We start from the raw sequence: 13,405 nt of genomic DNA, 5'->3' as shown, positions 1-13,405 counted from the left end.
TTTTGTGGAAGCAAATCACATGGAAGTTGTGCTGGATAGAGAGCTGTGTTTCCGGAAGTGGCTGTTGCATCGTATGAAAGCACAGATACAACATGGAAATGAACAATTGGGGAAATGCCAGGAGAATGGAAGAAACTGCCGTGTGAATGCAGCGTGGTCAAGAGGCAAAGTAAAGTGGACTGCACACATTTGCAGAGCTGGCTCTGCCCTTGGGCAAAGGGAAGTGACTGCCTCAGGTGGTAGATGTTTGGTGGGTGGCAGCAGTAAGTTCCCCAGCTGTTCTTCCTAAATTCTCCTCATTGACAATTTCCTTCCAAGGGAGGACAGAGCTGGATATCCTCCACAGCATATCCTGCCCCACACACCCCAAACGAGCCTTGTGGGGTGGAAGATACTATCCCACTGCCAGTGTCGAAATAAGTTGCAACTACATGTCCAGTTAGCTTCCAGACATCTCATCCTTGGCTTCAGGTGGCAAAATGTCTAGCGCTGGCTCTGCACCTTTGGTTGCAGCAGAACTAGAGGATGGAGAGTCTTTAACTGTGGCTCCTGCATTTGCAGGGGGTTGGACTAGACAATTCTCTGGGTCCCTTCCAACTCTGCAATTCTAGGATTCTTGAGGCTGCACGGCAGAGATAGGGGACCTCTTTCAGCCCAACGGCCATGTTCCCTTCTGGACCATTTACCACGTGTGTGTGAGAGAGTGATGAGGAAAGCAGCAATAGCAATCAGAGCAATGGCTGTAAATTTCACCCTTCAACAGTAGGCTATCTCAGTGGTTAGAGCACGAGACTCCTAACCTCAGGGTTGTGGGTTGGAGCCCCACGTTCGCCAAACATTCCTGCATTCCAGGGGGTTGGACTAGATGACCCCAGAGTCCCTTCCAGCTCTACAGTTCTATGATTCTACAGAGGCCCACACGCCTTTCTCCGTCCTCTATCCAGGCAAGCAAGGACTCTTAAGAATGGTTCAAAGGAAGAGAAAGGCATGTCCTTCTGGGGGAGTCCTGAGGACCAGCTAGAGATGCCTGGGTGGCCCCTTGCCTCTGCTATACAGACTTGAGTAGCAGCCCCACTGCATGTAGAAATAGCTCTTTGGGGTGCAATTTTACCCTAGGAACACAGAGAGCTGCCTTATAATGAGTCAGACGGATGATCCATGTTGCTCATTTGTGTTTGACCACCAGCATTTCTTGAGGGATTCAACTTCTCCCTGTCTCTCCCAGTCTGACCTTGAGATGCTGGGGATTGAACTCAGGATCTTTGGGATGCAAGGCAGATCCGCTGCCGGTGAGTTACATCCCTTCCCTACATCCCTATATCCCTACAGCCAGGCACTCTTCATCTTTTACGAGACAAGAACAGCTTATGCGTCTGAGCAGGAGCTGCTCCCTCTGGGATATCCCTGCTTTCATTCCACATTATTCTCTGAAGATGTTTTCTGCATCTTTTTTTTTTTAGACGCTGTTAGGATGCCCAGAGGCAGCATTAGGCTGTGGGCTATATCTAACCCACAGAGAATTCCCACTCTGCTTCCATGCAGTAACTCACCTGAGTGTCAGTAGTTCTGGGCTGCAGAGGGATGAAAGCATTTCCACAGGGGAAGCTGAGGCAAGCCAGATATGTCCCACGTTGCCTCTCCCTGCCTTAAATTGTATGAATCAGGAGCATGGCGGGGGTGGGGGTTGAAAGGGAAATATTGTTTATTTCTACCTCCAGCCGCAGGATTTTTAAGGAACGAAATGTGCAGGAGGTTGTCCTTGCTTAGCTAACAGATGTATTATTTGATGATGATGTGTTTTGTGGCATGCAGAGATCAGTGAGAAGACAATCCCTGCCTTTGGGCTCACTACCTAAGAGACACGGCACAAAAGGAAAAGTGAAGGGAGGGAGGAGGAAAAAGCAAGCTCAGGCATTAACTCTTAGTAACAGAGGTTATAGCTGGAGTGAAGAAATTTGAGGAGGAGCCCATAGCTGCTTGTCTTTCAGCTGAGCAGATGGAGTAGCCATGCAAAGTATTATTTGCTCCACTCTTTGCATTGGCTGCCAGTATGCTACCAGCTAGTTCAAGGTGTTACTGCTATTGTATAAATTCCTAGAACCAGGTGACTTGAAGGACCACCTTGTCCTTTATACAGTGGAAAGGTTGCCACAGTCGCCTCCAGAAGCGCTCCCGACTCTCCCACCATCATATCAAATTCATTCCATTTCTATTACAGATAGGTAGCTGTGTTGGTCTGCCATAGTCAAAATAAAAAAATTCCTTCCAGCAGCACCTTAAAGACCAACTTAGTTTTTTTATTATTCCATTTCTATGCGAACCAAGGCTTTCAGCATGGCGGCAACCAGCACTTTTGGAGCACTGTTCCTTTTGAAATCAGACAGGCACCTGCAATCCTGATATTCCATTTCCCGCTGAAAGCATTTTGGTTTTGCTGAGCTGTTTCCTTCGTTCTGGCATTGTGTGTTTTAAAATATTCTATAATGATTTTTATCGCACACGACCCATATACATATTATATATATATATTGGTGGTTTTCAATATTTTTTGCAAAATAAGTAAATTAAATAAAACTTTGGAGTCCTGAAACTGTATTTGACTGGCACCTGTTTCAAATAAAATAGGCAGGTGGTTGTTGTTTTTTATTTAAAAAAAACTACTTTATTTTCTCAGGTTTTAATCAACACATCGTGGCTGGGGTTTTTGAGCTGCTTTGGAACTGCTGGTGTCGCACAATGAATTGCTTTGTGCTGTATTCTCAGTTGTATCAAAATGTGTATTGTAGCTGTTTTACTGCATTTTTAGTTAAAACAAAAATATCGCGCTCTCTCTCTCTATCATTCCTTCACCATCTGGTGCTGTAGCTACTTGGGCAGCTGGGGGGGTTGAGCAGTAGGGTTAGTGACACCCCTGAGAGGGCACGCAACCTGCTCAGCTAAAGCCCTGGGGGCGTTGCTGCCTTGTCCGTTTGCCCCACGCCTTTGGGGCTGTGCATGCCGATCTCTGACTTTCCGCTTTTCCTCTTCCGCAGTGGGAAGAAGTGAGTGGCTACGACGAGAACATGAACACGATTCGGACTTACCAGGTGTGCAACGTCTTTGAATCCAGCCAGAACAACTGGCTGAGGACCAAGTTCATCCGCAGGAGGGGCGCCCACCGCATCCACGTGGAGATGAAGTTTTCGGTCCGGGACTGTAGCAGCATCCCCAACGTCCCCGGGTCCTGCAAGGAGACTTTCAACCTCTACTATTACGAGTCCGACTATGACGCCGCAACCAAGACGTTCCCCGCCTGGATGGAGAACCCCTGGGTGAAAGTCGACACCATTGCGGCAGACGAGAGCTTCTCCCAGGTGGACCTGGGGGGCCGCGTGATGAAGATAAACACCGAGGTCCGCAGCTTTGGGCCCGTCTCCAAGAACGGCTTTTACCTGGCCTTCCAGGACTATGGGGGCTGCATGTCCTTGATCGCCGTCCGCGTCTTCTACCGCAAGTGCCCTCGCATTATCCAGAACGGAGCTGTTTTCCAGGAGACACTCTCGGGGGCCGAGAGCACGTCACTGGTAGCAGCTCGGGGTACTTGCATCCCCAACGCTGAAGAAGTGGATGTACCAATCAAGTTGTACTGTAATGGGGATGGGGAGTGGCTGGTCCCCATCGGGCGCTGCATGTGCAAGGCGGGCTATGAATCGGTGGAGAACGGGACGGTCTGCAGAGGTAAGATGACCTTCAATCAAGGGTCCATGTGGCTCCTCTATGGTGGGTGCGTGGGGCAAGGAAAGGGAGCGGGAGCAGGATTCTCTGCCTCGTCTCATGTCAGGGAATGGTCTGAAGATGGAGAACTGGAGGGGGAAGAGTCACCCCTCTTGGCCACAGCGTGTTCAGAAGCAGAGAGAGAGACAGGAGCTGAACAGGTTAGTGGGGAGTTATCTAGTTATGAGATTATGACAACAGAACCAGACAGGAGGGAGCAGCTAGTTGAAATGTCACTGGAGAGTGTGAGGGACCACCACCACCACCACGGACTCAGAGGTCTGAATGTATCAGAGAGCAAAGGAGTCAGAGGGAGGGAGGAACTTCCCATTGGCGCCCAAAATGTGGAAATCAGAAGGAGTAGAGTAGAGTAGCCAACTGCTCTCCGTGCGGAGAGCTGTGTATTTGTGCTCTCAACATGACGCTGTAATAAAAGGACTATAAATCATTTTATCACATGGGATGGTCCTGTGAAATGATGAAGTGCTTTGGGGAAATAATTGATATGGGAAATAATGAATTGAAAAGGATGTTTAAATTGATAAATCCCGAAAGCCTTTTTACTTGGAATAATGGGGACAGAGCTCCCAAGAAAGATGACAAGCTTATTTATATACAGTGGTACCTCGGGTTACGAACAGTCCTGCTTATGAATGCTTTGGGTTACGAACTCCACAAACCCGGAAGTAGGTGTCCCGGGTGATGAACTTTGCCCCGGGATAGGAACACAATCTGCTTCTGGGGTCATGAAAGGCCTATGTAGGGAATGCATACCTCGGGTTAAGAACGCTTCGGGTTAAGAGCAGACTTCCAGAACGTATTAAGTTTGTAACCCAAGGTACCACTGTACATGACAACAGCTGCTAGAACTTTTGTATGCACAGAACTGGAAAGGGAAAGGATGACCAAGTAAGAAGGAATGGCTTATGAAACTGATGAACTATGCTGAAATAGCAAAATTAACTGCCAGATTAAGAGGACATAATGACAGTGTTTAAGGAAGAATGGAGGTCACTGATGAATTATGTATCAAATTACCACCCCATATGAAGTTGCAGGCAGGATTTGAAATATAAGCAGTGGATTATTGAAAGATTAAATGGTTGTAAGTTTAGATAATAAAAATATGTGTGTTATAAAGCACACTTTATTAAAAAGGAGTAAAAAAAAAAACATCAGGAAAGGAGGGGTAGGAAGTCAAGGAGAAACTTTGTATGTTACAAAAAATGTATATGCTGATAAATGCTTTGAAATATTTTTAGAGACTTCATAAAAATGATATAAAAAGGGGGGGGGATAAGGGATAAGAAGTGGTGGTCATCAGAACTTGATACAGAACTTGATTCAGTGGCTACCCATGTCCTCATAGAAGATGAAACAGTGTTGTTGTTGCATTTATATCATACCTCTTTCTCCAAGGAGTTCAAAGTGGCCCACATGGTTCTCCCCCTTGTCATTTAATCTCCACAACAACCCTGCAAGGTAGGTTAGGCTGAGAGACAGCGACTGGCTCAAGGTCACCTAGTGAGTTTCATGGCTGAGTGGGGATTTCAACCCTGTGCACTCTGGTTTCCGCCATAGTGTTCTGTTGCACCAGAAGCGGTTTAGTCATGCTGGCCACATGACCCGGAAAGCTGTCTGTGGACAAACGCTGGCTCCCTCGGTCTGAAAGCGAGATGAGCACCGCAACCCCGTAGTTGCCTTTGCCTGGACTTAACCATCCAGGGGCCCTTTACCGTACCTTTACCTTGTCTCTTGAGAGGCAGTTCTGTGTTGTTGCCACTAAGTTCATGTGTCAAACAGCCATCCCATAATTTTTGGTGCTGCCTGTCAGTCTGGATGCTGGTGGTCAAGTCCAGGGTAGGGTAGGGAGCCTCCTTTGGCCCAAGGGTGGCATTCATGAGTGGGCAACCTTGCAGTGACCATATGCAGCAGATGAGATTCTTACCTTTATACTATAGGGTGCATTCTAGACATGAAAGAATTCAAAGGTTTACACACAAACACACAGAGAGACAGACAATACAGGAAGGCAGACACACCTCTGTGTAGGTAAGCCAGAGTCATTAAGGACATCTTCCAGCCAGGCACTTGAGGAGGTCATAGATCAAGGCCAACAAGAGGCATGGCCTGGGCAGAGTCCCAAGGGCCGGATGGAAAGGCTTGGAGGACCACATTCAACTGGGCCTGCAGTCCCCCACCACTGACTGAAGAGGCAGGTCCCTGGACTTTGATCATGGCCAGCTCAGGTTTTGGCTGCAGCCCTCATTCAGGGTGCTTCTCCCTGTTCAGGAATGCCCAAAAGGCCCCCCAGGGAAGGCTTGGCAGACGTCAGACCTGAGTTGCCAAGCGCTGGGGTGGTCTGCCTTCTGGGAGACTCGGCCAGCCTTGAAGGAAGGGGGTTTCTTCCCTCTGGGCCCCTTTGGTGTGTGTGTGTGTGTGTATGTGTGTTTGTAGGGGGTGGGCAGCCCACCTCTGCTCCCCGACTTGCTGCGAACACCCATCCGCAGCAGCGCCGAGCGGCAGAGTTGCTTCGCAGCCTTTTGTCGCCGCCTGAGATAGCTCCCAGCTCCTTTAATTAAAGACAATTACTGCTTTCAGGCCCTCTCCCGGCTCGGCCGCCTTGTTTGCAAACACACAGCTGCGGGTGCTTTTGTGTCCCTCGTGCACACGCACACAGAAGGCTTCCTCCTCCTCCCTCCCCACCACAGCCACACAGAGCCGCCTCTATTATCGGCATCGCAGTCCAGGCACCAATGGGAGAGTAGCGGGTGGAGACCAAAGCTTTGCAGCAGCACAGGAGAAGAAAAAGACCCAGAAGGGTTGGATGCACTGTGTGAGTGTGTGTGTATGTGTTTGCGAATGCAGAATGGGGCTCCTGTACCTTTAACGGTGGTGTCGAAGGAAGAGGTTTCTGCAAGCACCAAGGGCTTTCATTTCTGCAGCCCTGCAACAGAATGGGCACTTCACATCTCTCTTCCTTCTGTGCAATGTTTAATGGGAGAGGACATAGGAACGTGGGTAGCTGCCTTTTACGGAGCATTGCTCCACCAAGCTCAGTATCATCTGCCTTGACTGGCAATGGGCAATGGGATTCTGGGCTGCGTCAATGGAATTGTAGTGTCCAGCTCAAGGGAAGTCATAGTCCTACTCTATTCCGCCGTGGTCAGACCACACCTGGAGTCCTGTGTCCATTTTGGGGTACCACAAGCTATGAAGGGCATTGACAAGCTGGAACGTGTGCAGAGGAGGGTGACCAAGGCGATCAAGGGTCTGGAAGCCAAGCCTTCTGAGGAATGGTTGAAGAAGTTGGGTATGCTCAGCCTGGAGAAGTGAAGACTGAGAGATTAAATGATAGCAGTCTTCAAATATCCAAAGGGCTGTCACATGGCGAATGGAGCATGCTTGTTTTCTGCTGCTCCAGAGGGTAGGACCCAAACCAATAGATTCAAATTCCAAGAAAGGAGATTCTGACTAAATAGGAGGGAGAACTTTCTGACAGCCAAAATAGTTTCACAGTGGAATGGACTCCCTCAGAAGGTGGTGGACTCGCCTTCATTGGATCATCCTATCCAATGCCCTTTTAAAATGTGGCTCTTTTTTGGAGCGGTGTTATTGGGTTGTTGTTTTTATTTTGATTATATATATTGTGGTTTTTATGTTGATCTTTTCAGTGAACTGCCCTGAGGCCTCTGGGTATAGGGTGGTACATAAATTATAATTATAATAAGAATAAGAATAGTCCTCTGGCAGGGATTCTTTAGATGTGATTCCATCACTACAGGAGATTGGACTAGATGACCCTCGTGGCTCCCTTCCAATAACAAATCTATGATTCTATTGCTGCTGAACTACAGCCTCTCTCTGTGTGTGATCTATCAACCCTGATCTATCATCCCTGGCCATTGGATTTTCTGGCTGGGGGCTGATGGGAGTCTAACAACATCTTATGGGACTTTAACACCATTTTATGGACACTATGTTGGCTTCCCTTGACCTCTCCACTTCCCTTTGCTTGTTGACCCCAGTCTCCATTCAAGGAGCTACTGCCCATTGCCCATTCAACCCCCCACCCCCAGATTGCATCACTAGAGGAGTACATAGAAAGCTCAATATTGTCTGCAGCAGTGGTGGTCCACCACCGCTTTGAGCAGCACTGTGGTAGGGAATAAGGTCATGCTGAAAGATGGTCTTGCAGAACCCACTTGTGGAGAAGATTAAAACTCACCCTTCCTGCATAAGGCAGAGGTCTGGGCTGTTAACCCTAAAAGACACACACACACACACACACACACACACACACACATTTTAAAAATATGCGACCCACTTTTCACTTCCCAAAGCAGGAATCTCTGCTTTTCTTTGCCCCCGTGTTCAATCCTCTGTTTGTGACAGAGGGTGTCTTTCATGTAGACCTGCCACTTTTGCGGGGCGGAAGGAAAACCCTCAGTTACTGAGCAGCAAAAGGAGAAGAAAGAAGCAGGCTCCGTTAAATACATTTGGAAACAATGAGAGACTACTAAATGGTTTTTTAAAACACATGCACAGCCCCCCCTCCCCGACTCCTGGAAGCCTTATTTATTAGTTGTGAGTCATTCTTTGGTTTTTCTTATTGCTTCTTACAAGATTGCTGATGCTCGGTTCCCCGCAGGCCTCCCTTGCTGGCTCTTAAACTTTCCGTTCTGTTTTCAGCTGGTTTGGATGATGGGGAGAGTCGGGAACAAAATGCATCTTTAATATTATGCATAATGTTTGTCACCATAATGTGTGTGGAGAGAGAGAATGTCCTCAAACCGGCTGCTTTTATGTGGATCCCAAAACAGCCACAGGGTCCTGATCCAGAACTTGTGATTGTGTCCAATGTGACTCCTACTCTGAGTACATCCACTGAAGTTAATGGACATGGCTCACTCAGGTTCAGTGGGTCTGTGCTGAGTAGGGCTTAGCCGGAGACAACCCATGCTCCCTGTCTCAGATGCGGGCCCCCAAGCCAACTTCCTGCTTAGAAAAAAAAATGCTTGTCTTTATTTGGTCTGGGCCCTGGATTGGGAGCACACTCTAGTTCAGGGCTCTATGGCTTCTTTTTTTATTTAAAATATTTTCTCTCCATTTTCCTGAATGCACCCCTTTCCTAATCAATCAATGGAGAATGCTCGCCAAGCTGGGAGGGTGCAATTTTTGGCACAGCATTGCCTGAGACCTTCCTTAAACTCTGTAAGTCAGGGATCACCAACATAGCATTCTCCAGAAGTTTTGGACTACAACTCCCATCATCCCTGGCTATCGGGTGTGGAAGTAAGGGCTGCAGGAAGTCAAAATCCAAAGCAACTGGGTGCTACCATGTTGGCAACCCTGGGTGTAAATAGAAATCTCAGGAAAAGAAGGCCAACCATCATATTTATCCATAAACTTGATGGATGGGCAGAAGTAGATGCTTACCTTAACTAGGCTGTGTGTGCCTGTGCTTTAAAAACTAACAAAACTTGAGTTTAAATGATGCAGTGGAAATTTACTGAGCAGCAAACTGCAAGACTGCAGAACAACCCACAAGGCGGAGGGAGAAACCACGAGGTTCGCCTTGGAATAAAACCAAAGGCTTGGGGTTGAGTTTTATATTTCCTCCCTCTTAGATCAGGAGAGAATGTGGGCTGGGGTTGTAGCAGGGGGAGCTCCTGGCTTTTGCTGAAGCCAGTGCAGCACCTTCCCTTCCCTTGTAACCTTGTCTGAAATATTTACACATTTAATGTGTGAGAAACCGGGGGCACCTGCACAATTGTGTTTGTATTTGCATGGCTATTCTGGGTTTGTGTGTTTGTAAAAGAGAGAGACTTTCTTGCCTATGTGGCTGTCTCCCACCCAACCTCAAATTGCACGCACCCTAGAATGCTCAGGATTTGTATCAGGCACCAGGGCAGAGCCCTGGGAATAAAAGCCAGAAAGAAGTTTAGCTGTAATGTTGTAATGTGGAAACCTTTCTTTACACCAAGACGGATACAATTTGTCCATCTACTTATTGTGTTGTAGCCAGAGCTAGTCCTACTTGAAGCAGACACACTTAAATCAATGCACATGCCGAACTTGGGTTCAATGGATTCCAGGAGGACTGCTTTGACTAAATCCGAGTTGTATGCAACTCTGCTGTCACTATTGCTCACACTTATCCATTGCTTACCGCACAAGATGTCTCAAAGCTACTTAGGTAAAGGTAAAGGTACCCCTGCCCATACAGGCCAGTCGTGTCCGACTCTAGGGTTGCGCACTCATCTCGCTCTAGAGGCCGTGAGCCGGCGCTGTCTGAAGACACTTCCGGGTCACATGGCCAGCGTGACGAAGCTGCTCTGGCGAGCCAGCACCAGCGCAGCACACGGAAACGCTGTTTACCTTCCCGCTATAAAGCTGTCCCTATTTATCTACTTGCACTTAGGGGTGCTTTCGAACTGCTAGGTGGGCAGGAGCTGGGACCGAACAACGGGAGCTCACCCCGCCGCGGGGATTCAAACTGCCGACCATACAATCGGCAAGTCCTAGGCACTGAGGTTTTACCCACAGCGCCACCCGCGTCCCTTTCAAAGCTACTTACACGATACAATATTCAAAATTCGCCAGGAAGGTGAAAGAACATTAATTGGCAAAAGTGCTCATCCTGAAATTGTATTAGCAGCGGTGGCTGTGATCCCTGCATCACAAGGGGCTGGACGAGATGAACATTGGGGTCCCTTCCAACTCTTAAGATTTTCTGATTCTATCATTGTCGTCTATCCCAGTATTGATTAAGATGGTTAGGAGCAGCTCTCCAAAGTCTCGGACACTTTTTAACTCAGGGTTGTGATATGTGCTGCTCTCCAGGTGCTGTTGGACTTCAGTTTTCATCATCCCTAACCATTGGCTGTGCTGACTTGGGGTTGGTGGGAACAGGGGCCCTACAATGGACAGAGGGGCCCTGTTTTAGCTGGACCCACCAGGGAGCAAACCTGAGGGAGATGAAGCAGGTGAACTAAGGTCCCTCAGCCAAGTGGAAGCCTAGAACCACAGCCCGTAGCTGCACATATCCAATTTTGGCAGAAGGTGATTTAGGGCTTTGTGAATTAACCTGAGAATCATTGCTTGTTATAACCTAGATTTCAGCAGCCTCATTTTAGCAGTGTGCTATTGACCGACTGCCAGAATAGAATGGCAGAGTAGACTGCCAGGCATCTTTATTTATGATGATGATGATGAGGTGTGTGTCCCCCCCCTTTTTTTCTAAACTGAAACTGCTTTTCTCACCTGCTTTCTTTCTGAGGGCATCTCAATTTATGAATCTCCATAAAAGAAGGTCATAGGGCCGTGGGAGGGGGGATGGATTGCCATGAATGCATGCACCCATGCATTATTTTGTTGTGTGTGGTTATTGGCAAATTTAAGTCAGAATATTCAGAATTTCTGAAGGGGGGGCATGACCCAAATTGAGCAAGTAATAGTAAATAAAAGTTGCACAAGTTGTTGTTTTTTTAAATAGCAACACACAATAACCTTTCAAACAACTTGGGGCCAAAGGACCTTAAATTTCACCTGATTCCTTGAACACTGAAGTCTCCCCTTTTTGTGCTCCCCCACTGGCCTTGAGTCTCAGTTGGTCTTTACCAGGGACTGAGCCTTTAGTGCCCTGTGGAACTCCTTGCCAGTAGAGGTCTGGCAGGAGTCCTCTATGCCTTCTGCTGGGCTTTTAACAGGTCGTGGGCCTTCCTTCATTGGAGGTCAATGCCTCCGTAGACCAACCGGGCCTTTCGCTCTTCTCCTGCCTCGTTTTTTTGCAAATGCCCCTCCAACCGGCTTTCAGCAGCTCTCTGTTTTGTGTATGTGTGTCTCTGTCTGACTGCATTTCCTAAGCCCCGCTGTGAGCACTGAGCCCGTTGCCATAGAAACCACTTTAGGCAGCTGGAATCTGTGCCCCACTGGCATGGCTGGCACGATTGGCTGGTTGTGTTGGCTGCTGGCCTCCTGCCCCTTGCAGGATGCCAGGCTGTGGCAGAAAGGCACTTCACATCCACCACCCCCCCTTTCCCACACAGGAAGATCTGGGATAGGTTTTTTCCCTCCCCACCCCCACTTCTGTTCCTCTCTCCCAGTTCTCTGCATGTAGGGAAAACTTGCCAGTTCCGTCTTTAACCACTCTGCTTAAAACATCTTGCTGGGTATCTGAAAAGGCCTGTCTCCAGCTCACATCTTGGAGAGATGTTGTTAGTTTGGCGGGGATGGTAGCGGCTGGATGGGTCAGGCTAAGACAGCTTCCTGTGTCTGAACCACACTGAGCTCTAATGTTGCTTCAGCAGCAGCTAGCCTTGAACCAGGCCTCACTGAGGAGGAGCAGGTCCTGTCCCTGTTGCCAGCTTTGCCATCCCTGAAAGGTGCTTAAGTTAAGATTCTTGAGCATCGCAGCTTCTGTGATGGAGCCCTTTGAGTCAGAGGATGGCTCTATGTCCAGTTCTGGTCAGCACAATTTAAGGAGGATATTGAGAAGCTGAAATGTGTGCAGAAGCATAGCTGTCGACGTTTCCCGTTTTTTAAGGGAAATTCCCTTATTCCGAATAGGATTCCTCGCAAGAAAAGGGAAAAGTTGACAGCTATGTGAAGAAGAGGGTGGGCAAGATTATCAAGGGTCTGTAAACCAAGCCTTATGGAGAATGGTGGAAGGAGTTGAGTATATTCAGCCTGGAGAAGGGAAGGCTGAGAAGTGATAGAGCAGCCATCTTCAAATAGCCCAATTGCTGCCCCATGGAAGATGCAGCAAGCTTGTTTTCTGCTGCTCCAGTGAGCAGGACCCGAACCAATGGATTCAAACAGCAAGGAAGGAGCTTCCGACTAAACCATAGGAAGAACTTCCTGACCGTAAGAGCTGTTTGACAGTGGAACAGGCTCCAAACAAGCTGGCTGGTGTGTGCACAGCCTTTGAGAAGATGGTGCCTTTTTGCCTATAAAATGAGGATTTTAGGGTAGTCTGTATGCAAAAAAAGTGCAGAATCCAGATGGGGCAGACGGGAAATAAGACTGACTCCAGGTCTTTCAGGGACAAACTAGATGCGAGAGACTGGACCTCAGGGCCATCCAATGACTCTGAATGCTGGAAGATTCAGGGCAAAGAAAATAAATTATTTCTTCACACAGCACATAAGTTAAACTATGGAACAAGAGACAGTGATAGCCACCAACCTGACTGGCTTTAAAAGAGGCCTGGACAGAATTGCGGAGCATAAAGACCATCAGTGGCTACTAGCTAGGACAACTTCGATCTGCCTTCTTGGCCAGAGCCAGTAATGTTTCCAGTAATGTCAGTTGCTGGAAGACACAGGAGGGGAGAGGACTTTTGCTTGTGGGTTTCCTATTGAGGCATCTGGCTGGCCGCTGTGAGAACAGGAGGCTGGACTAGATGGGCCATTGGTCTGATCCAGAAGGGCTGTTCTTACGATATCCGTCACATTCGGCATGCTAGTTTGCAGACTCTGATTGTTTGCATGTATCAGAAATTTCGAATCCTTTCAGCAAAACATTTCGGCTTCCGCCTTCGACAATTGCTCAGGTGCAAATAATGGTGTTTCTAAGGTGGCAGTTTGAGGGTGGGAATGCTAAGTGATGCTGTAGGTTGTGGTCATGTGCTGTTAAAGTGTCAGGCATG

At 48.1% G+C, this 13,405-nt stretch overlaps 1 protein-coding gene across 12 annotated transcripts in view; it reads left to right on the top strand.

Moving 5' to 3' along the window:
- Window positions 1–13,405, top strand: part of EPHB2 (EPH receptor B2) — a 128,882-nt gene that overhangs the window by 35,227 nt on the left and 80,250 nt on the right. For all 12 annotated transcript variants that reach the window (XM_081201450.1, XM_081201442.1, XM_081201447.1 and 9 more), the window contains exon 3: window positions 3,033–3,717. In XM_081201450.1, the coding sequence (XP_081057576.1) occupies window positions 3,033–3,717 (685 nt within the window). The remainder of the gene's footprint in view (window positions 1–3,032; window positions 3,718–13,405) is intronic.

The sequence above is a fragment of the Podarcis bocagei genome (assembly GCF_964188305.1).
Source record: "Podarcis bocagei genome assembly, chromosome: 7".
Taxonomy (NCBI): domain Eukaryota; kingdom Metazoa; phylum Chordata; class Lepidosauria; order Squamata; family Lacertidae; genus Podarcis; species Podarcis bocagei.
Note: the sequence above shows the minus strand (reverse complement) of the source record. Positions and strands in the feature narration are given on the sequence as shown.